This window comes from Egretta garzetta, unplaced genomic scaffold, assembly GCF_000687185.1.
Source record: "Egretta garzetta isolate BGI_Z169 unplaced genomic scaffold, ASM68718v1 scaffold412, whole genome shotgun sequence".
NCBI classification, from domain to species: Eukaryota; Metazoa; Chordata; class Aves; order Pelecaniformes; family Ardeidae; genus Egretta; species Egretta garzetta.
The window spans coordinates 471,725-492,655 of NW_009258770.1; the positions used below are offsets into that span (position 1 = coordinate 471,725).

The following is a 20,931-nucleotide window of genomic DNA, read 5'->3' on the forward strand; positions in this document are numbered from 1 at the left end:
GTCATAGTTGTTCATTGCTCAGATATATAGCAGCTTAGCTCATGCTGTAATGTTATGTACTGCCTCAGCATTTCTGAACTAGAGCTCTCTGGAGATGGAGACCAAGATGATATGTCTGTACTGTGGCTAAGTTCTGAAACCTAGCAGGCTGTTTGCTTGCTTACAGTTATTTATAAGCTTGTGTGTTTTCAGGATTTACTTATGAAAAGCAATTCTACTTAATATCAGTACAACAGCATGGCAATGGTTCATATTTATAGATTGTAATATAACTTCAGACAGCCTCAAATTCCTTTACAAAGTCCGCATCTATAAATCAACCTATAAATCAGCACGTTCACAAATGCTGTAAGACTGAAAAGAACACTGAGTGAAATTGAAAACACTGAATATCTAAGTCAGGCAGAACGTGTTTGCTCAGGCTGGAAAGTTATCATCCAAACAGGACTGCCTACATCTACCCTGGGCATTTAAAGCAATGGACATTTGGACATTAAGGACTTTGTTTTATGACTCCTGCACAGCACCTCTCTGTGCAGTACCACTTTCCTAATGCAGGATAATAGCTTAAAACTGAACTGGAACACTTAACTAACCTGTTTTTCACCACTCGGCTTCCTGTAATTCAGCAGCAGCTCCACAGCTCCCACCACCTCTTTCCGTATTGCATACAGCAGAGCATCTCCCACATACACGCTGTGGCTCAAAAGTAACTCCATGATCTCCAGATTTTCATTCTCTATGGCTATTAAAAGGGCACTGCGACCAAGAGGATCCATACAGTTAATGTTGATGTTGTAATAGATCTCTGCCTCTTGCAAGGCATGTTTCACACTGGCATAGTCCCCCTTCTCCACAGCGCTGAGGTAGGCCTTCTCTTCCGCTGAGAGCTCTGCCTCCGCTCGCACAATCTGTAATGGGATCCGATCTCTGTACGGTGAATAGTTTACCTTTTTGTAGTATAGCTGGGCCATTGTTCATAGTGACTGGGCAACCTAGTTGGGAAGAAGAAGAATGCGTAAGTGACAAAACAGATGAGCAGCCCCTATCTCTTCATTACAGGGACAAATTTCCAAAGGTCCATCACAGTAAAAGCTTCCAATCCCTTTTTAAGCTGTTTTATTCTCAACACAGTGACTGTAACACTCCCTGAGCAACCCCACACTAAAAGGCTACATGAAAAAATAAAGGTTATGCTACTGCTCAGGTACACAGAATGACAGACACTCAGTATATTTTTAAATCTGGTTTAAACACCATGCCATTGATTCCTCTTATCTGGTCAGAAGCACAATCTTGTTGTTTATGGATAATCTATCGCATGTGCAAATAGGTAGATTTCTCATCTTTGCTTTATTTCCCACTCAAATGTTTTTTTTACTTCCCTCCTTTTTCACTGCTGAGCCAGGTCCTCAGCATCTCTGAACTGTCAGCGATGGGAGCTGCAGATTTACACCCTCCTATTTACGGTAATAAGATTTATTTTTATTATTTCTGTTGTTGCTTCTTTGCTTCCATCTCTTAAAATAGGTTTTCATTTTTCCCTAATGTTTACTCTTTGACTAGGTCACAGTTTTATTTTTAAAGCTTGCGTGTCTTTAAACGTATTTTCTTACTCTCCTCATTTATAAATAGGACCTAAAGACAGGCTGATGTAGAAAGACACCACCCTTGCTCTCCGCAGGCAGTGATGTTGTTTATGGTCTAGGAAAATGAGAACTAAATGCTGCCCTCGAACAAGTGTAGCAGACTGAATGAATTACTCTTCCTTCCCATGGCCCAAAGAGCCTATCCCATGGCTGAAGTTGTAGGAGACACGGGCTGGACAGGTATTCACACATAAGTTAAAAATGAGCTATGCTTATCTACCGCTGTTCGGCATCGATAAACCACACCAAATCAGGACCAGGGGACACCAGCAGCTATAATTAATTGGATGATTTATTCCGTCTCCTTGCCCAAAGCTCAATGGTTTCCTGCAGCAAATTAGCCAGACTTTTGTTCCATTTTAGTGCCTTATTCAGGGGAAAGAGGAGGTTTCGATAAAGAAATAATGAAGATCTTGTGGTTCAGGTGCCGAACCGGGAGTGAGACACCATGGGTTCTTTTTTTACCATCCCACTGCATGCCATAAGGCAACTGTGTTCAGCAATTTGCATTTTGCCTTCAGCTCCAGTGTAATAGGCCTGGTGCGGCGGGAGTGGGTGGATCTGAGCTCCAGCCCAGCTGACACTGCAAAATAGTGGGTGGTTGTAGCACACAGCAAAGTTACATCTGTGAATTTCCTGGGGAGCCAGAGATCTGTAACGATGAGTTTGGCATCTCAAAAAATGTGCTCTCTTAGTATCTTGGTTTCCTACAAGTACGAGAAAAGTTTTTGTTTGTTACATTTCCAGAGTTACAGCTCTCTGCACGTATGCTTCAACCTGAAGATAAACACAAAGGCATTAGAGGCAAAAGGACCTATGATCTGAATAGTAACCATCATAAATATATTGGATTATTTTCTACGGAAACACTATGCCACTAAAACTTTTAGAACTAAGGGACAATCTCAAGAGACTTAGGAGCTTCAAGTCTCAATAAACTACATGTATAACCAACTACTCTGATTTTCAAAAGGACTAAGGATCACGGGTCATTTTTCAGATTTTGTTTTTGAAAATGTTATCCCTGACAGAGCACTGGAACAGGCCGCCCAGGGGGGCTGTGGAGTCTCCTTCTCTGGAGATATTCAAAGCCTGCCTGGATGAAGTCCTGTGTAACATGCTCTAGGAGAACCGGCTTTAGCAGGAGGTTTGGACTAGATGATCTCCCGAGGTCCCTTCCAACCCTTGCCATTCTGTGAGCAGGGTCCAGCCAAGCCCCACTGAAATGGGGACACAATGTGACAAGACACAAAAGGATGCAGAACAGGTCTGACAACATGTAAGGACCAAAGAGATCTTTGGGAAAATAAGCCCAAATGGGAAGGGAAATTTTGTCCCCGTGTGACAATCCGGCTCACAGGAGCAGGGAACACCAAGCGGTGACAGAGGACAGCAGCCACCATGTGGAGGTCTTCAAGGGGGGAATCTGTTGGCTCCAAAAAACCTGAGGGATTCTGATGACAAGTGCAGCTGCTAGAGTGAAACTGGGTATTTTTCACTGCTCTTCAGTTTAATTGAATGTAGATGGTGAGTAACATTTGCAATGAGTTATAACAAATGTCACCTTACAAAACATCATGCCAGAATTGGATCCCTTTCCTTTCCAACAATTTTGTAGAAAGAAAAGAGAGCTTCAGATATCTTAATTTCACGGTGAGATCTCATCTCCCAGTACAACCCCAGTCCAAGAAAGCATTTTGTTAATACTTCAGGCACATAAGAAGCTGCCATAAAACCAAACAGGAAAGACTCACAAAATGAATGATTTGCCCTGAATTCTTCTCATGCCATCGTCTGCATAGCCTAACAAACACACACTGCTGACTGGGTTTGGAAATGGTAGCGTGCAGTATCAAAACAAATATATGTCTGCCTGGATTACATGGAAGATTTCAGCGAAACCTTTAGCTGTTGAGCTGCCCCTCAGCCTGAGATCCAGCACAATTACAGATGGACCTTCCAAACCTGACATCTTTCTCTTCCAAAACTGGCTAATGGAGCATCAGTCAAACATGGATGGAATGAATGAGCCCAAGGATCACTGGTCTCTGAGCTGCCACTTTCCAATACCACCAATCTCTTTGAGGCAGCATTTCTCGGTGAAAGGAGCAGACAACGCTGGTACTATCTCCTGCTTAACAGTTAAAAAATGGCAAAAATATTGATGAAATCCAGGTAAGAAAAGGGATAGGCAATTCATAGGTGCCTAGAGAGAAGAAACAATGAAGTACTTGAAAGGTAGTGAAAATAGAAACATGGTCATGTTAAAATTTTGGAATTTGTGCAGAGAGCCTGAAAACGTGCGTTTCCCTATGAATTCTCTTCACAGAGAGGCATTTTCTGCTACTTGAGTTAATATTTGGGGCAAGGAAATTTTTTTCCAGCCTATGCCCGATTGCAGATGCATCAGACAATATCAAACGGCTGGCTAATGCAGTGGTGATACTTGCAGCACAAACGGGTGTAGAAAAACTAAGAGAACCACATAACAAACTACACAAGATAAGGGGAGGAGGACTTACCACTCAGTTTGGACTCTATCACCTCTTTCCAGTTGGGTAGCCCTTCTCCCTGAACTATTAGTCCAAATCTTCAAGCCATTTCAGCCTGACACCACTTCTATGTTGCCTGGTACAGAAACGAGAGCTTTAACCCCTGAAAAGCAGCCATACCTGGCAGAAACAGCTTGTCTGGTTTGAGGAAGGAAAGCTTCCAGCCACATTGCTTTGTCTAATAACACAAAACGGTTTTTCTATTCCTGCAAAGTATTTCTCTGCATCTTCTACCACTCAGTTCAGACATATCTATCCTCTGCATCAACAGGGCCACTTTTTTCACTCCGAAGCGTGAAATAGCATCACAGGTGGGTTTGTTGGGATCTCCTGGTGCCTGCTTTTGGACTGGACTCTTGGGATGGACATGTAACAATCACAAGGGAACGGTATTACTTCAGTTGAGGGCTGAAAACAACAGCTTTTGCTGAAAACTAAGAAGTGGCTTCATACACGTCACCGTCTGTACAAAATCTACAGTCAGCACTCGCTACAGACACTGCACTGTCCTCAATACCTTTATGTGTCTCCCACCCTGGATCACGACTTCATACCAAATGATCAGTTCATCACACCAATGCATCACGCCCAGGTGAACCAGAGATCGCTTCAGCACCAAGGGAGAAGAGACGAGAGAAAGGATGAAAATTATCTTTCCTTTCTAATGCTTCTTGTCAGAGAGAGAACATTGTGAAAATTGCACCAAGTTTAGAGTGATGCGTGGCAGCACAGGGAAAGGCAAGGGGGGGCTGCCCGAGCAATGTGTCAGAAGCAATGAGGAGAGGGCAAGGAGAAAGAAGAGTGGGGGAGCAGCACTGAATAGCAGCCATTAGTTAGAGATGTGGTTGATGAAGATGGACAAGCAAAGGTTGCTCAGCAGCACTGCCTTTTGCCACTAGAAATTCCATGATTTTTCACTGCAAATTTTTTTAGGATCTGTTAGCGATTGAACCATCCCCACTTTACACACGCAACATGCTCCCATGTGCCACTGTCTCACGGGAATCAGAATGACCTGTGTGAACTGGGATGAGTATAACTAAAAGGCTGGGAGCCAGTGCCAGCTTACATCCATGTAGTCACTAAGCCCATTATAAAATAGCACCTTCCTGGCTTTTATTTGCTTTTACTATCACTTGACTTTTCGTGATGCTGATTAAAAGCACCGCTGCTCCTGATTGCTGAGCTCCTTGTGTAATGGAAACAGCAGAGACTTGTAGGGGTATTGAGTTTAGATATCGGAGCTCATCGCTCCCAGCTGATGTGAGCATCTGACCACCCAAGGAACAAATCAAATACTGGATCTTGAACACAAGATCAGTAGACAAGAGCTACCTTTCCCACTCGATGCGACTCAGTACGAGCAGCCAACTCACATCACACGTTAGAGCAGACAACAAAACACCCCATCTGCCAAGTTGCAAATAGAGCGGTTGGTTGTTCCCTCCTACTGGAGATTCACTCTGACACATGTTGGCAAAACTGTGTGTGTGGCTTTAAATGTCACTACATCTTCTCTCTCGGATCTGCAGAAGGGTTTATGTGCTGGAAAGCCTGCCTGTATTTTCTAGTTGTATCAGCCCAATAAAAGAACTGATCTCTTGCGACACATCTTACTTCACTGCTTCCCTCTGTCCTTCTCTCCAAGGCTGGTTTTTTTTTTCTTTTTAGTATTTCAGGGAGAGTATTTTGCTCATTTTGCATTTCTAATGTGGACTTCAGGTCAGGAAATCACGGGCCATAACTGCTAAAACGGCCTGATTTTTCATCATGCTCAGAGGCTGCATGCTCAGTAATATTGATCTTTTTTAAAAAGGTTATAAACCTGAGTTATGAAATGGTCCAGAAGGGCCACTTAGGTAAATAATATTACATGTAGTTAACGGACCAATTGAATTTGTGATTGGATCCTTCTTTTAAGTGCTCTAGATCTTATTTACTAACAATGCCTGATTGAGCTTATACCTCCCACAGTTTGGGGAAATAAAATTGACTTTGTAACATTCTTCAATTCCTTTTCGTCTGCAAAGATACCCTCTTGTTCCAAAAAAATTGCTTTTTCCATGGTGTTCAGTGGGAACCAGATTGCAACCCTAAGTCTCGCTGCTTCTCACGATGTCTCTGCATCACACTCACCACCTTTTTGGTCAGAAGCAGAATTTTTTTCCCCAATGCTTTTCAATGCAAAAAGAGCCACTACTGAATAAATGTACAACCTCAGAAGTATTTTAAAATTATAAAATTGCAATGAACTTCTGGTGTATATGGCTGTGTAAATTCCCCTCAGCAAAGGCCCCATGATCTGGGGAAGTTTATATCCAGCTCGTAAGTTATATAAGATCTATCATTCCCCTGGAATAAGTGCTTTCCAAAACTTGCAGGATTGCAGTGCAACGCAAAAATGAGAAACCGACAGCTAATAAAATTGGAGATGAGTAATCTAGTTTCACTGCCCAAGATGAGTGAAAGGGAGAGCACTAATAGAGTATGATAAAAATGCAAGGCTGCAGCCGTTCATGATTCACATTGGAGGATATGTCCTTAGAAGATGCAGAGAAAAATTCTTCTTAGAACGTTTTTCACTCCTCATCACTTCAGGCGTAGTTAAGAATACATACAGTCACTGGGGTACTGCATGTAACCTTCTAATCTGAGAATTGTTTGTAAAAGAAGACAACCTCAAACTTCAGATTATAAATTTACGGAAGCCAAAAGAAAATTCTTTGCCAGTAACTGAAAATGTCATAATTTGACTCAAGTCCCAGCTGCAATTCTTAACTTCCTGGGGAGGGTGACAATTATCAAAGATATATATGTTTGATTTGGAAAGGCCAACTCTTTGGTATAATTCCCTTCCGCTGCATAATCAATTGATGAGTCATGACTAACTGCATATGGGTGTGTATATATATATGTATATATAAAAATATCATTACAAAAGATATCATGCATGTAGTATGCTTGGAGATACCGTTGAGCTTCAGAAAGCACCTGCTCCTCTTTGAGCAACCACTGGTCTGAACTAGAACCTAAGAATCAAACTCAATTCTCAATCCTCTGGCTTTAGTGTGCTCAATCATGTCAGTCCGGGATATCTACAAGGCTGGCGGATGGAAATCTTGGCACAGCTGTATTCTCTACTAGATGAATAAGCTCTCTCTGCTGGACACAGCCCTACTGAGAGCCAATATGAGTCTGTAGCACAAACTTGCCCAGGAAACAAGGAGCACTGCAAAATTTACTGCTTCCCATTCCATGTGCAAAGCACTTGGTTTGACCTTGCCTTCTCAAGCAGAGGAGCACAGCTACATATCTATTTCCAAGGAAAATAACAAACCATGACAGTCCACCACATATGCTTAAACCCATGGGGAGAGCCTAAAAGCCAGCATGTAAGAGATGTGAATCATGTTGTCTTGGTGAAGAGCTGAAGGGCTCTCCCATGCCCTACTGATGACTACAGCAGAAGAACCGAGAGAGAAGAACACAATGAAACTGGCCTCAGTGTCAGGCTGAGCTCCACAGGTTTTGCAGGTGCAAGGTTCCACCTTGCTGTATCTCTGCAGAATCAAAGTGAGCTAGCTGGTAGCCAGGGCTGGTATTCAGGATGGGAAAGGAAGATTTCATTTTGGAGAGATGGGAAGTTCCATTGTAACCACACTCATCTGCAGAGGTAAGTAAAGAAAATTTGCAAAGACTCGTGCTTGTTAAATCTAACTGCCATAGTTGGAAACAAAACTGACAAGTTTGCCAGCACACAACCCCTTCTTCACATCTGGATTGACCCAACCATAGAGGGGAACTCACATCATAAGCCTAACCATTTAAAAAGATGAGGCGTTTGGTACTCCTTGCTTTCCTCTTCAAGTCAACTATGAATGTTGTTCTGTTCTTGCTAGGTTTCTCCATTGAACCTACTGCTTCAGCACTTGAGTCCTTCATAACTCTGAGGACAGGAGCAGACCATTGCTTCACAGGACCAGGATGCTCTTAAAAGGCTTTTTTTCCATGGAGGTGGACTACCAATGATTCGCTGCTAGCAATGATCACCTGTATCAATCCAGAAAAATTATTCTTCTCTCTTTTGCCACCAGTGGTTCTCTGTCCTCCATCTCCACCTGCTGAGCTTGATGTTCTCTTCAGCAGAGATTCAAAAAGGCGTTGTTCAGACATTTAAGTTTTGTACACCTGTGACTTAGATAAGCTAGTTTTTCCTCAATGGGAAACTTCTTAAATGTGTATTTTAGTATATTTTAGCTGTATTTTAAAATACACAGTGTAACAACATTTCAGTAGATACACAGTCGCTACATTTTGTGGGCAGGCTGCTTAATTCATCCAGATGAGTAACGCCCTGAGTTTTAACAGTGCATGGGAAAACACTTCTCTGGGAGACTCTGCTTTACTGTGGAGGAAAAAGATTTGTACTCGGCTGGCTTGGCTCAGCATAGTTCTGTTACTGTGCTGGTTTGGGCTGGGACAGGGTTAATTTTCTTCCTAGCAGCTGGTACAGGGCTATGGTTTGGATTTGTGCTGGACACAGCGTTGATCACACAGGGATGGTTTCCTTACTGCTGAGCAGGGCTGACACAGAGCCAAGGCCTTTTCTGCCTCTCACCCCACCCCACCAGCGAGGGGCTGGGGGGGCACAAGGAGCTGGGAGGGGACACGGCCAGGACCCCAACTGACCCCAGGGGTATCCCACACCGTATGACGCCATGCTCAGCACATAAAGCTGGGGGAAGGAGGAGGAAAGGGGGGACGTTCTGATTTATGGAGTTTGTCTTCCCAAGTCACCATTACACGTGATGGAGCCCTGCTGTCCTGGGGATGGCTGAGCACCCGCCTGCTGGGGGGAAGGAGGGAGTGAATCCCTTGTTTTGCTTTGCTTGTGTGCATGGCTTTTGCTTTACCTGTTAAACTGTCTTTATCTCAGCCCACAAGTTTTCTCACTTTTACCCTTCCGATTCTCTCCCACATCTCACCCAGGGGAAGCAAGCAAGCAGCTCCGTGGGGCTTAGCTGCCGGCTGGGGTTAAACCATGACAGTTACCTACTCCTCCATCACACATGACTCTTAAGGCTTCTTGCCTGAACAGGATGTACTGGCCTCATTTAAGGGTGAAAGTCACCAAGGAAACATTATTAGGAAACCCCTAGTTTGTGTTATAACCTTCATTAGCTTCGTTAGTTTCAGTTTAGTTGCACAGAAGTTGCAGCATTTCATATTAATCTGGACAAGCCCTAGATATATGGGCTTAAACCAGAATCCATTACAGCCCATGAGCAAGCTGGTATGAGGCTGCTCAGCCTTATACTCTGCAAGTGAATTCAAACATCAAACAGTACCTTTTCTTGGAAAATGACAGCAAAAGCTAATACCAAGCTTGCTTGAATTTATCAAACAGTAAATTTGTTCTATGCACACATGTATAATGTTTGCATTCCAGGAAAGCTGCTAATATGGTTGACTTCAGAGTGGTTTCTCTGGTCTCTGGACAATAATAAACAGGACATCTACTCCTCGCCGTTGTGATTCACAGGCAGCCTAAGCCGCCGTGCAGAACATGGGCCAATAGTCACCTCTGGGTTCAGGACAAGCAACATCCTTGTCTATCTCCAGCTCCGTCAGTGTGGTCTTTGCAGGGTCTAGGTAGCTTAGATTTGGTTTCATCTGTCCTGAAAGCAACACACAGCTTCCAGCATGTCTTAATGGAAAGGACAACAGAACAAAACCTCTGGTGTAGAGCCAACTGCAGAGCTCCTGTTTGGGAGGCAGAGGGAGGGGGGAGTATTGACCCATCCCTGGAATATTTCAGTGTTACCTCGACAAAAATCAGCCTGGGCTACTAAAATGACTAAAATGACTTCCTGGTGATGGAATGGCTGCAGCACATGCTTTTAGCTGCTATTACAAGGAAGTATTTACAGTTTGTAATTCTCCCACTTCTTTCCACACAGCCATCACACAGGTGTGAATACATAAAAATGTACCATTGTGAGTAGCTTAAAAAAAAAAAAAGCCCTGGAATATATTCATAGTATGTATCTTCGCAAATGCAGACATTACAGAAAGCTTATTTTGTCTGTCTGACGTCATGGCTCTGTCCCCTACCCTTTTGAGATGGGCTATCTATTCATTTTCCACCATCTAATAACAAAAAAGAGATGTCAACTGAACTGAGAAATACTGTCAAGCAAGCCGCCCCGTTGTCTTATCTGCTAATGCAGCACTAATGTGGCATGGCATCATTATCATCTATCTCTGTGCTCTATGTCCACTGTTTCTGCGCCTGCTGCTTGTAATCTCTAGCTGCTGTAGCTATTGAAGAAGAGATTTTCTTTCGCCTGTTCCCACTCTTGCTCAACGAGCGTTGTAATCATTTCTTCAATCAACAAGATAATCTGTGAACATCGTCTCTGGGAGAGCTGACGGCAGTATGGACTGCAGTTAAACCTGCCTCAGCCTGGCTGAAAGTGCAAGTAAACCACCCGGTCGCAAAAGGAAAATACAAGATTATGGCACAGTCACCAGGATGAGGAAAGGGCAGTTGCAGCAATCTATAAACAACAACAATAGTTGTTTAGGTTCTGTTTCTCGTCTCAATAATGGATGGATTTATTAGTGGTTATCTGTTACCATTTGTGGACAAGCTTTGCTGGAACTGCTTTCATTGGCACCCATGTAAAAATGCAGTCAAGTCCCAGTGTATGCAGCAGCCATCACCTGCAGCCCCCTATGCTGGCAGTCTCCTGGGTTAGTGTGTGGCAGTAACTCTAGCTCTGGCTCCATTTTAGTTTTGTTCTTAATCTTTGTCATTCAAACCAGACTGGAGGTTCTGGGAAGGAAGAGGAAAAAATCACGTGCTCAATTCTCACATAAATGTTTCCCAATTGCAAAGAAAGGCTGTTTTAGACAATACTATGTTCACCTGCAGCACCTTCTGGAGACAAAAAAGTGCAAGACCCATGAAGACCCCAAGTTATTTTCCAAACTATGGTAAACATGGAAGGATTAAAAGCCAAATTCCCTGCAGCTACATAACACAGGGGACAGGAACACAAGGAAACTGTGCCCCAAGGGCAGTGAACACACCACTTGCATTTTTGCAGTCATTTGCACAAACAGGACCCAAAAGAGAGCTCCCGATGGGCAAGGAGCGGCTGCCCTGCTCCCGTGAGGCTGCTAGTGCCTGGCAGTGACGCTGGTGTGCCTGCGCTCTGTGGAAAGGGAACAAGCTTTCAGATATCTCCCCTTTCTAAAACCTTCAGAGGAGAAAAAAAGATTTCTTAGGGGCTTCCAGACAGAGAAAGAAAATTCTGAAAAATCCAAATATTTGAAGTACTTCAAGCGGGTGACTGATTTGAATGCAGCGTAACTTGGCGTGGGGGGATTACCTCTCCTTCACTAGCACCAGCCGATGCAAGGCACAGTACCCTCTCCTGCAGCTGCAGCCATGCGACCGTGCAGTTTCCCCACTATGTTGGACCCTGGCTGGTTCAGGTGCACCTCGACGGCAAATCCTGTACTCACCACCTGGATGGTTGTAGGGCTGAGAAGGAGAAACGTTTCTACAAGCAAAAGGTCTTGCTGAACGTGCCGTTTTAAAATGATGGAGACTAAGCATTACAGATCGCAATGGTAGAGCAATCGCAGTTTATCTCAGTCGTGGTTTTGCACAAGGCAGGCCAAGTCCTAGCATCCTTCACTGCCACTTCCATTGAGACAGTCTCTTGACAAAATGACTGCCTCAGCTGCGCAGTAAAGCAGGATATTTTATGGGGAGGTGGAAATGCCATGCAGAAAAAAGAAAAATCTTCATAGAAAGAAAACGGGAGGGAGCTTCCCCTGGCAATGATAATAAACAGAATAGTCTGCAGATAAAATAAAGCAGCAAGCCAAATCCTAGTTCATTAAGATAGCTCAGGAAAGAGCCCAGAACTGCAAACTGGCCAGTTTTTGAAGACCCACAGAAAGGCTGGAGGAGATAAAAACATATTCATTTAAAATGGGAAAATGTTGTTCTCAAGAGAATTAAGCATGCGAATCTAAAAGACAGAAAAAAATGCTGCACAGACAGAAAACAGCATGGAAGAGGAGTAACACTGTTATACTGCTTCTAAGTGAAGAAACGCATAGGAAACAGATATTTGCTTCTGTTAATGCCCTAAGATGGTTTCTGCACAGTATCTATCTCCAGCATAAAACTTGCCTATTCAACTACCGCATCATTCTTATAAAGTCAGAGATTTGGGTCAGATATTTGCAGGAGTAACCATGTTAGTTCTTAATCTTTGCACACTTATATTGTGCCCTTTGGCTACCAACAATAATAACACCCATCTCCTACCCGGCTTTTCAGCCACAGATCTAGAAGTATTTTTTAAAGGACAGACAGCATTCATCCTTTCCTTGTGTGGATGGGGAACCCGCAGCAAACAGAAGCAAAGGGACTTGCTTCTCCCTTTCATAACAGCAAGTGATAATTGGCCAGAATTGCCCAGAAATACACATACGTATATAGGTACAGCTTAATACGTGTAACCGATCCTTTGGTGTCTACTGAGATAAGCACAATGCCACAGGGCTACTCTGTCACATGCTGAAAAACCTGCAGGACGTTATCTTGGAAATCAGTCCCTGGTCTTCCTAAGGGGAACGTCTTACATAGGCATAGGATGCTTTTTTCTTCCTCCCCAAGTTCTTGTCTGCAGTATAACTTAATGTCACTGCTTTTTTTTTTTTTTTGTATTTTCTTTCTTCAAGATACTATTCTAAAATTTTCTCCCATTTTCTTTTGGATTTAATTTTGCAGTTTGCTTTCCCTGTTCAGTTAAGTGTTCATTCAAGACATCTTGGCTTTAAAGAGACATCTGAGGTGAGGCTCGTCAGTTTTTCTTCAGAAGAGATTTATTCTGTATGCTCTCTGTTTTAGGCTCAGCTACAGTATAACTGCAGGGGGTTCATGTTTAAATTGAGCTGTATTCCTCTGGCTGCAGGAGTGGGCCTATGCAAAGGAAATGCACAAATCCATAAATAAGGCTTGGCACGATTTCACTGCTCTACTTAATGCCGACATTTGCAAGCTCTGTTTTCCCAAACCTCTTGCTTCCAAATCCCTGCACCTGCTAATTTGTTAATTCTGTTTTCAGTTGAGTTTAGACTTGTGTATTCTTAATTATGCTAATGCAGAATAAACTATTTAAAATATTAATGTTTTGCAAACTTTAAAAAGCAAACAGTTAACAAATACCCTGCCCCTGGGTCTGTCTTCACTGTTGGATTCACAGAGCAGTCCAGGGCATTACTTTTTCTCTCCCAGGTTCCCTTGAGTGAACGTCCTGTCCTCCTTTTCTCCCTCCTCCTCCTCCTCCCTCTCAGGTCTCTTCTGACACAGCTTCACTTTCCCCTTTTCTGTCTGATCTCTGCTGACAGAAAGATCTTGCAGGTTAATGAAAATCACCCCTGAAGTGGTAATTACCACGGCTGTCTCTACTAGTTTTCTTTTCCTCTCTTGATATTGATCTCCTCTCCCCTTCAAGGCTCTGTAAAGGCTCTTTGCTTCTGCTCTCTTCCAGCTAGCCCTTGTAACTGGTGTCTGGAACTTGCCGGGAGCCACTGGGGTGCCACAGACCTCTGTCCCCCTCCTGTCCTTTGGGCAGCTCTCAGATAGCTCTGCCAGGCAGGAGAGTCATACTTCTGCCAAAGGAATGAGGCATGAGACAATGTGTGGTCCCTACGAGGCAGTAACTGCGGCCTCTCATCCCCATGCACCTGCAATTTTAATGCACCGCTCTCCTGCTTTCCCTGAACATCACTTTGCAGAAATGGTTTATGTTTTCCTGGCTTCTACATAAAATGTAGGTCAGATCATGGTAGACATACATAAAAATTGTGATTTACTGCACATGAAAGGAACAGTGAGCACTGAACCTGCAAAGAAGAAAGGTGACTAATTGCTTAATTTACCCAAACGACATCTACCTGCAGAATGTCTTTGTTCTTGGCTTCTTGGGGTTTCTTCCTATACGTGCTTTCCTGATATACCTTTAGCTGTGCTTTTTATGCGCCTGTCTTTCCTGGATGTCTAAGCAGAGCTGCTAAATTGCAGATATACAACACGTAAGGTATCGTTCTCACCATCTCCCTGACAAGATAGCATTGTTTCTTACAGTACAGATGGCTTATAAGATACTGATCTCTGCCAATGGAGCAGCAATGCCCTATCTGTAAAGTGACTCTGAAAAGAACTGTTTTGGCTTTAAGATTGAGATTGAGGATGAACCACACCATGCAGTCAGGGCTGAGCCGTCCTCGAGAAGGCCATGTAAGCAATATCACTCTTAGCAGCCTATCAAGGAGTTGTTTCACCCCAGGAGAGCCGTTTTCCCCAGGGTTGTGCGCTCTCCATAACTGTTCACAGTCTGCACGACTAGACTACACTAGATTACAGTCATGCCATGCTTGTCACTTCCTTGGGAGTCTAGCCACATTTGCTGGGGTTTATTTTCAGCCCTGAGCTTTGGGAGTTCAATAATTACATGAGAACGTGTTCTTCTGAAAAAAAAAAAGTTTCTAGCCTCCAGGGTGTGAAGTAAAGAGTGTGAGTCACTGAGTGAACTTCATTGATGCAGAAACCAGACAGAAAGTGTCCCAAATTCTCTAGGTTTAAAAATCTCCTTAAGTCAAAGTTTGCAGAACTGAGATATGGGGCAGAGAGGGGAGAATTGGGGCATTGGAGCCCATGGACTTGACAGTACTGCACCTGCTTGATGTGGGCAGGCCAGACCTTCTCTGCAGGGCATGGCACCACCTTCTCTGCAAGCTCTTCCCTGGCTGGAAAAAAAACAGTGTGGTCCACGCTGCAAGGGATCTCTTTGTGCTCTACTCTGGTACCAGGGAGGTCAGGGCAACGGTGGCATTTCGTACACTGACTCACGTCCGCACACTTTAAGGATTGCCTGCTCTGCTATTTATAAAACTAAAAGGGTGTTATCACTCAGTCAACACAGTGCAGAAGCATCACTGGGTATTCTCCACAAAGACAGTTCTGTAAGTCCATTAAATCATGCCAGCTAGATATCATACACCCTTGTTCACATGTAGCGTGAGAGGATCCCTTTGACTCAATCAGATAAAAGAGCCACCAATTTAACACCACTTTTGGCAGGGGAGAAATGCATTTCTATACATGCCTACTTACAGCCAAGGCCTGCTGAAGCTTCTCTACTCCAAAGACACCTCTATTACTGCCATGCAGAGCTTAAAATCAGCTGAGAAAATACGTTACACACTAGACTTTATTTAAGCACAGTCATAACTGTGGCTACAGACAGAAATGCAAACAGTGTATATATTACCAGACAGGCACTATTTTCAAATGTCTTTCCTTTTTTCTTTAAAGCCCTGGGCCTAAGAGTGCTCCTCCCGCAAGTCCTTGCTTACTAGCACATCTGGTTAGGGCTCCCTGCAAAATAGAAAGTATCATCACCCCCATTTTCTAGGTAAAGCAAAGCAGGACACACTACCAACTTTCAACAGGAAGCAAAGAATCTCATTCCACTCCAGGCTCACACCTTAACCAGTGACTGGCGGCTGAACTACGTGTGGGAAGACTGTAGAGGAGAGTAAGTTTTCCCTAGTGATGTTTCCACTAGAACAAGGCACTGGACCAGCAGATGTACGGTGATGCTGCACTGCTAGTCTCTTCTGACAGGCACTGTTCTCTCAAATCCTCATTTTCTTTTGCCTTCCTCTTGCTTTTTCTCCCCTCTTGATTTCTTATCTGAAAGCTTCCATCTACAATGGCTGTGAAGAAAATCTGCAAATGTGGGTATCTGATGCTTAAGACAGCTACAGGAGCTAGCGGAGAGCCTGGGAAAGAACAAAAGGCTCAGAGAGGTTTGCACAGTCCCATCCATCTCAGTGAGGAGCTAATTCTGGGGCATGAGCAACAAGGTATCAACGCTGATTCCAATTCCAGTCTTTATACCAGACAGGAAAGTTACCAGTTTGCATCATTTCTTCTTCCTACCTCCATGCTTGGGTGATGGGTGAAGCTTTGGCGACTGCAACCTGTTAGGGAGAGATGGGGTCCACCTCTCTAGGCGGGGCAGGGGAATCCTAGGCAGTAGGTTGGCCAACTTGGTACGGAGGGCTTTAAACTAAAGGACTTGGGGGGTGGGGTGCGGGGTCAGATCGCAGTCACATCTGATGGGGGAACAAGTGTGTCTGTTCAGTGCAGCAATATACGTGATGTGGCTACTTCCCATCTCAAAAACCAGAAGACCAACTGCCCTAAACGGGGGTTTGGCTGTGGCAGATCTTCTTTCATCCCTCCAGGGAAGCCTAGGTGCTCAGCTGCCTCACTGAAATGCCTTTATACCAACGCACGCAGCATGGGGAACAAGCAGGAAGAGCTAGAGTTCTGTATGTGGTTGCGGGGCCATGATCTCATTGCGATTACAGAGACATGGTGGGACAACACGCATGACTGGAACGCTGCCATTGATGGCTATGTGCTCTTCAGGAAAGACAGGCCTATGAGACGAGGTGGTGGAGTTGCTCTTTATGTAAAAGAGCAACTGGAATGTATAGAACTCTACCTGGGAGCGGATGAAGAACAAGTTGAAAGTTTATGGGTGAAAATTAAGGGGCAGGCCAACATGGGTGACACTGTGAGAGGTTTCAGTTGAATATGAGGAAGAACTTCTTCACTCTGAGGGTGACAGAGCACTGGAACAGGCTGCCCAGGGAGGTTGTGGAGTCTCCTTCTCTGGAGATATTCAAAGCCCGCCTGGATGAAGTCCTGTGTAGCATGCTCTAGGTGAGCCTGCTTTAGCAGGGGGGTTGGACTAGATGATCTCCTGAGGTCCCTTCCAACCCTTACGATTCTGTGATTCTGTGATCTATGTTTGAAGACACTCTCACCAATTTTGCCCCACCTAAAAGGGGCTGCTTGAACAAAATCCATACAAGAAGTGAACAGAAAGGGAGCTATGCTCAAGGTGTTCACTGAAACCCAGGAAACACACACAGAAAGAATTTAAATAACTATGCAAAATGCAGGAGGGACCGCTGCAGACGTCAAACACCACTCAGATGGCATTTCACCTGGCATATGTTACTTTAATGAGTAGAGACTGGAGAGGCACTTCCACCTTTTGCTTGCTTGATCTGACCGCAGTCATGGATTCTGAACTATCTCCTACTGTGGGCACAGTGTTCACAATGTAATCCTCCCTTCTGAGAGTGATTCCCAGAGGAGCAGGTCTTTTGCCATTGACTGGAGAAATGAGTATCAAGCTAAGGTCCTCACTGCCTAGCTACCCAAGGCTTAGCTTTCTGCAAACCTTCAAAGCTGTCAGGAGGGCTGGGGACGACCTCTGGGATGACTGCAGGAACAGCACAACCATGTCAGCCAACCTTCTCACAGATCCTCGGGTCCACAGCAAAACAAGCAGAATTAATGCGTGGGAAATTAGATCAGTCCCCAGCTCTGCTCTGGCTTTGGCTCCTCATGTCAGTTACGTGTAGGGTCTGGTGGTTCCCAGCAGAATTGGGTCTGTCTGTTATAAAGTATATGCCATCAAATGTGGCGACATAAAGGGTGGGTAAAGTCCTTGAGGCGCCTAAGAGCTTCTCTGGGGTTGAAAAGAAATCAGGATTCTAGCTGGGAGTTGTAGCAGCAGCATTTGATCTATCTGACAGCCACATCCCAGTGACACGGCAAACTGGGGATTTTTCCACTGCCTTTCTGGTGCACATTTGGGCAAGTAGTTTTTCAGATCTGCACTTCTCTTCGCTTCTTTCCTTTGGTTTTAGAGTATATGGCCCCACTGGTGGCTACAAGGACGGACACCAAGAGGCCCCGGTCTTAGTTGCTGTAACAGGAATGTATTCTGTTTCTAGAATTCATTTTTTGCCTTCCTCCCAGCTTCGGTAACTTTCTCTCACTGCACAGCTCTCATTTTCAAGATACTGTCAGCACTGTTCTTTCCAGACACATAAAGCAGATAAAGTGTCTGATTAGAAAGCAGATCCAAAAGTCTAAACCCAGCTTGTATAACAAACAACTGGCAAAGATACTAAATGAAGACCTGGGAATTTTTTTCACTTACACTTTCAATGGGCATAGGCATAATGACCATGTACAGTTCTATAATTTCAAGCTCTACGGTTAGTAACAATCCTATTTTACACATTTTTTTGTTCATCTAATTAGCTGTTAGTATGCTTGAACACTGTTCATTAAACTTTATTACCCACAATCAAATTTTCATAACAGAATAGCAAAAAATGACTGCAAAAAGAGTGTCCGTGGAAGACATGATATGTTACATGCATCATTGCAAGGGAAAATTGGGACTTTCCTGAAAATCTGAGCTGCTCCTAGATGGACTGCATGATTGATTAAAATCCTGAGTCTGATTTTGCTTGGGGGTACATTGTCACAAATCTAAAATTAATTCTTTGGCTTTGTAGAATAACTCTGCATCCCTACTGGCTTAATTACATACAGGACTTAATTTGGCTTCACCAGAAGTATCCAGGTCCACAATTTTCTCAAGACCTTCTCATTTTTCAGGTCCCTGTCTGTAACCATAATAAAGGAATGGTTTTGTATTTAGTAGCTAGTTTCAGCTAGCACATGCATGAAAAAATAAGTAAAACAATTATTTTTTTACACTGAGGTTTAACATACTGAGGTTACACTTCCAAGGCTCTGTGTTCTGCAAGTGCCATGATGAACGAGAAGTATCTTTTTGTTTAATGTTACAGTACTTGCAGCCTCGCTATCTTTCCTCAGCTTCTTCAGTCCCTGTTTCTTTGAGATTTTCATCCCCTGTCCATCAAATACCTTTGCACAGCACAGCTCTCAAGTGGGAAGCTAGATTCAGCACTGACTTTCCTGTGCCCTCCAGCACTCTGAGGAGCTCTTGCATTCTCTTTTTTAGACAGATTTTGCTGTCAGTGAAGACTTCCTTTCAACTTTGTCTAAAATGCATTAGGCCAGTTGCTTGCTATTTCCTTTCTTGTTTGCATACCTCTGGCCCGGCAGGTCTTGCTCCTTCCTTCCAGAGCTATTTTCAGAGCTGTTCAGGTCCATCTTTACTGATTTCTGATCAAAACACAGTAGTGTAGACCTTACTACCAGCAAGCACCCCTGACATCCACAAATACTGTTCTCCTGTGCAGCGTGTCCAGCCAGAACAGCAGCCTGCCGAGCCAAACGTGTTCTCCAGCTTTCACATAGGCATATGCAAGCATGGAAAACTATAGGGCATCAGCCACAAAGGGTTCCCTGATTTTAGGTAGTGGCAAAGTTAGCTATTCACCTATCTGTGTGAGCACAAGTAGTACCTTTCTCCCCACCATGAGCACGGGATGCTGCTGCCACCGCTCATCCTATCGTTCCCAGGACAAGGAACTCATCCACTCCTTTGTCAGCCTTTCTCCTTGCAAGAGGGGTATTTCAGCTGGAGTGAGAACTGGTGCATCTCTGAATTGTCTCAGTTCAATCCTATGCACACAGGAAATTTCTTCTGTCGCCTAGCTTAGTAAGTGTCCCCTCTGGATGAATCCAGGCACTTTTGTGTTTGTTAGAAATTAGTTACTTGAACACACAGATTGGGTTTTTTTTCCCACCGGTTGCCTCTATATTTCCATGGGGAGGATGAACGATGAAGGGGAGGAGGGCAATAAGCCCTGGGCTCTGCCCATATTCTCACAGTGACTACAGCTCTTCTCTCTGCCCTGCTTTTGCTCCAAGCTCTACCTTCAAATAATCAAAGGTACTGTTTGCCGCTGACCCAGCTGACCCTGGTGCACTGCTGTGCATCACACCCTGTGCTAGCTGTGTCACCGTTCTTCTCTTTGCCCCCATGATGCCTGCTTGCCTCCTGCCCGCATGCTCCTGCAATGGGAAAGAAGGCACTGCAGTCCCTGTACCTGTCCCCAAGGCCAGGCCTTGAGGCTCTGAGCGGCATTTATTCAGAGTATGTAGTTTGGAGGGATTCCAAGTTGCAGATGCCTTTCTACCTTGAGTCTTTCTTTTTCTTCCTAGTACTCTGAATTTTCTTTCATCCCTGAGGTGTCACAAAACAGTCCACCCTCGCTCAGTCATGGATGACTTATTTTCCTCAGCAAAATCAAAATGTTTTGCTAAGGGTATATTCTGGGTCTTGAAATAGGGTTTGGGGTTTTTTTTTGAGGATTATTGCCCAGTTTCCCTTCATTTGTGCCTTGAGTTTTCTGTGCTGCTTTTAATGACGGCAGCACTTAAGCTTGCTCTGAATGTGCTAGGTCAGGTAAAGTAGTGTTCCACGTGGTTAGTGAGACACCCCCTGAAGCCAACAAACCTGCTCAACACATCATGCTAATACTAACACCAGTCCCAAACCTCTCCTGACTTAGCCAAGATATCATGTGTTGCCTTCAAGGGGAGCTACAAGAGTGATGAGGGGTATGGGTGAAAGAAGCTGGACTCCTTCAAAAAATCCCCTGTATTTCAGGTGAGCTACTGAGTCTCCTTGTAAATCCTTAGCAGGATGGCCCAGTCTGTCACACAGTGACTGTTGCCTGGTGTCTGGCTATACTGGTCCCACAAATGTTACTTGGCTGACATTTCAGGTTGAAAAAGTCAAATGCTATCCATATGTTTCCCAAATTTCATTCTGGACTTCAACTTTCTATAAAAGATAAATGAGGGGCAGCAATAGCTCTAGGGA

At 44.1% G+C, this 20,931-nt stretch overlaps 1 protein-coding gene across 1 annotated transcript in view; it reads right to left on the reverse strand.

Moving 5' to 3' along the window:
- TRPC5 (transient receptor potential cation channel subfamily C member 5) overlaps positions 1 to 974 on the reverse strand; it is a 67,886-nt gene extending 66,912 nt beyond the window's left edge. Inside the window, exon 1 of the mRNA XM_009649380.1 lies at positions 597 to 974. Within this exon, the coding sequence (XP_009647675.1) occupies positions 597 to 974 (378 nt within the window). The remainder of the gene's footprint in view (positions 1 to 596) is intronic.
- Positions 975 to 20,931: the final 19,957 nt, after the last annotated feature.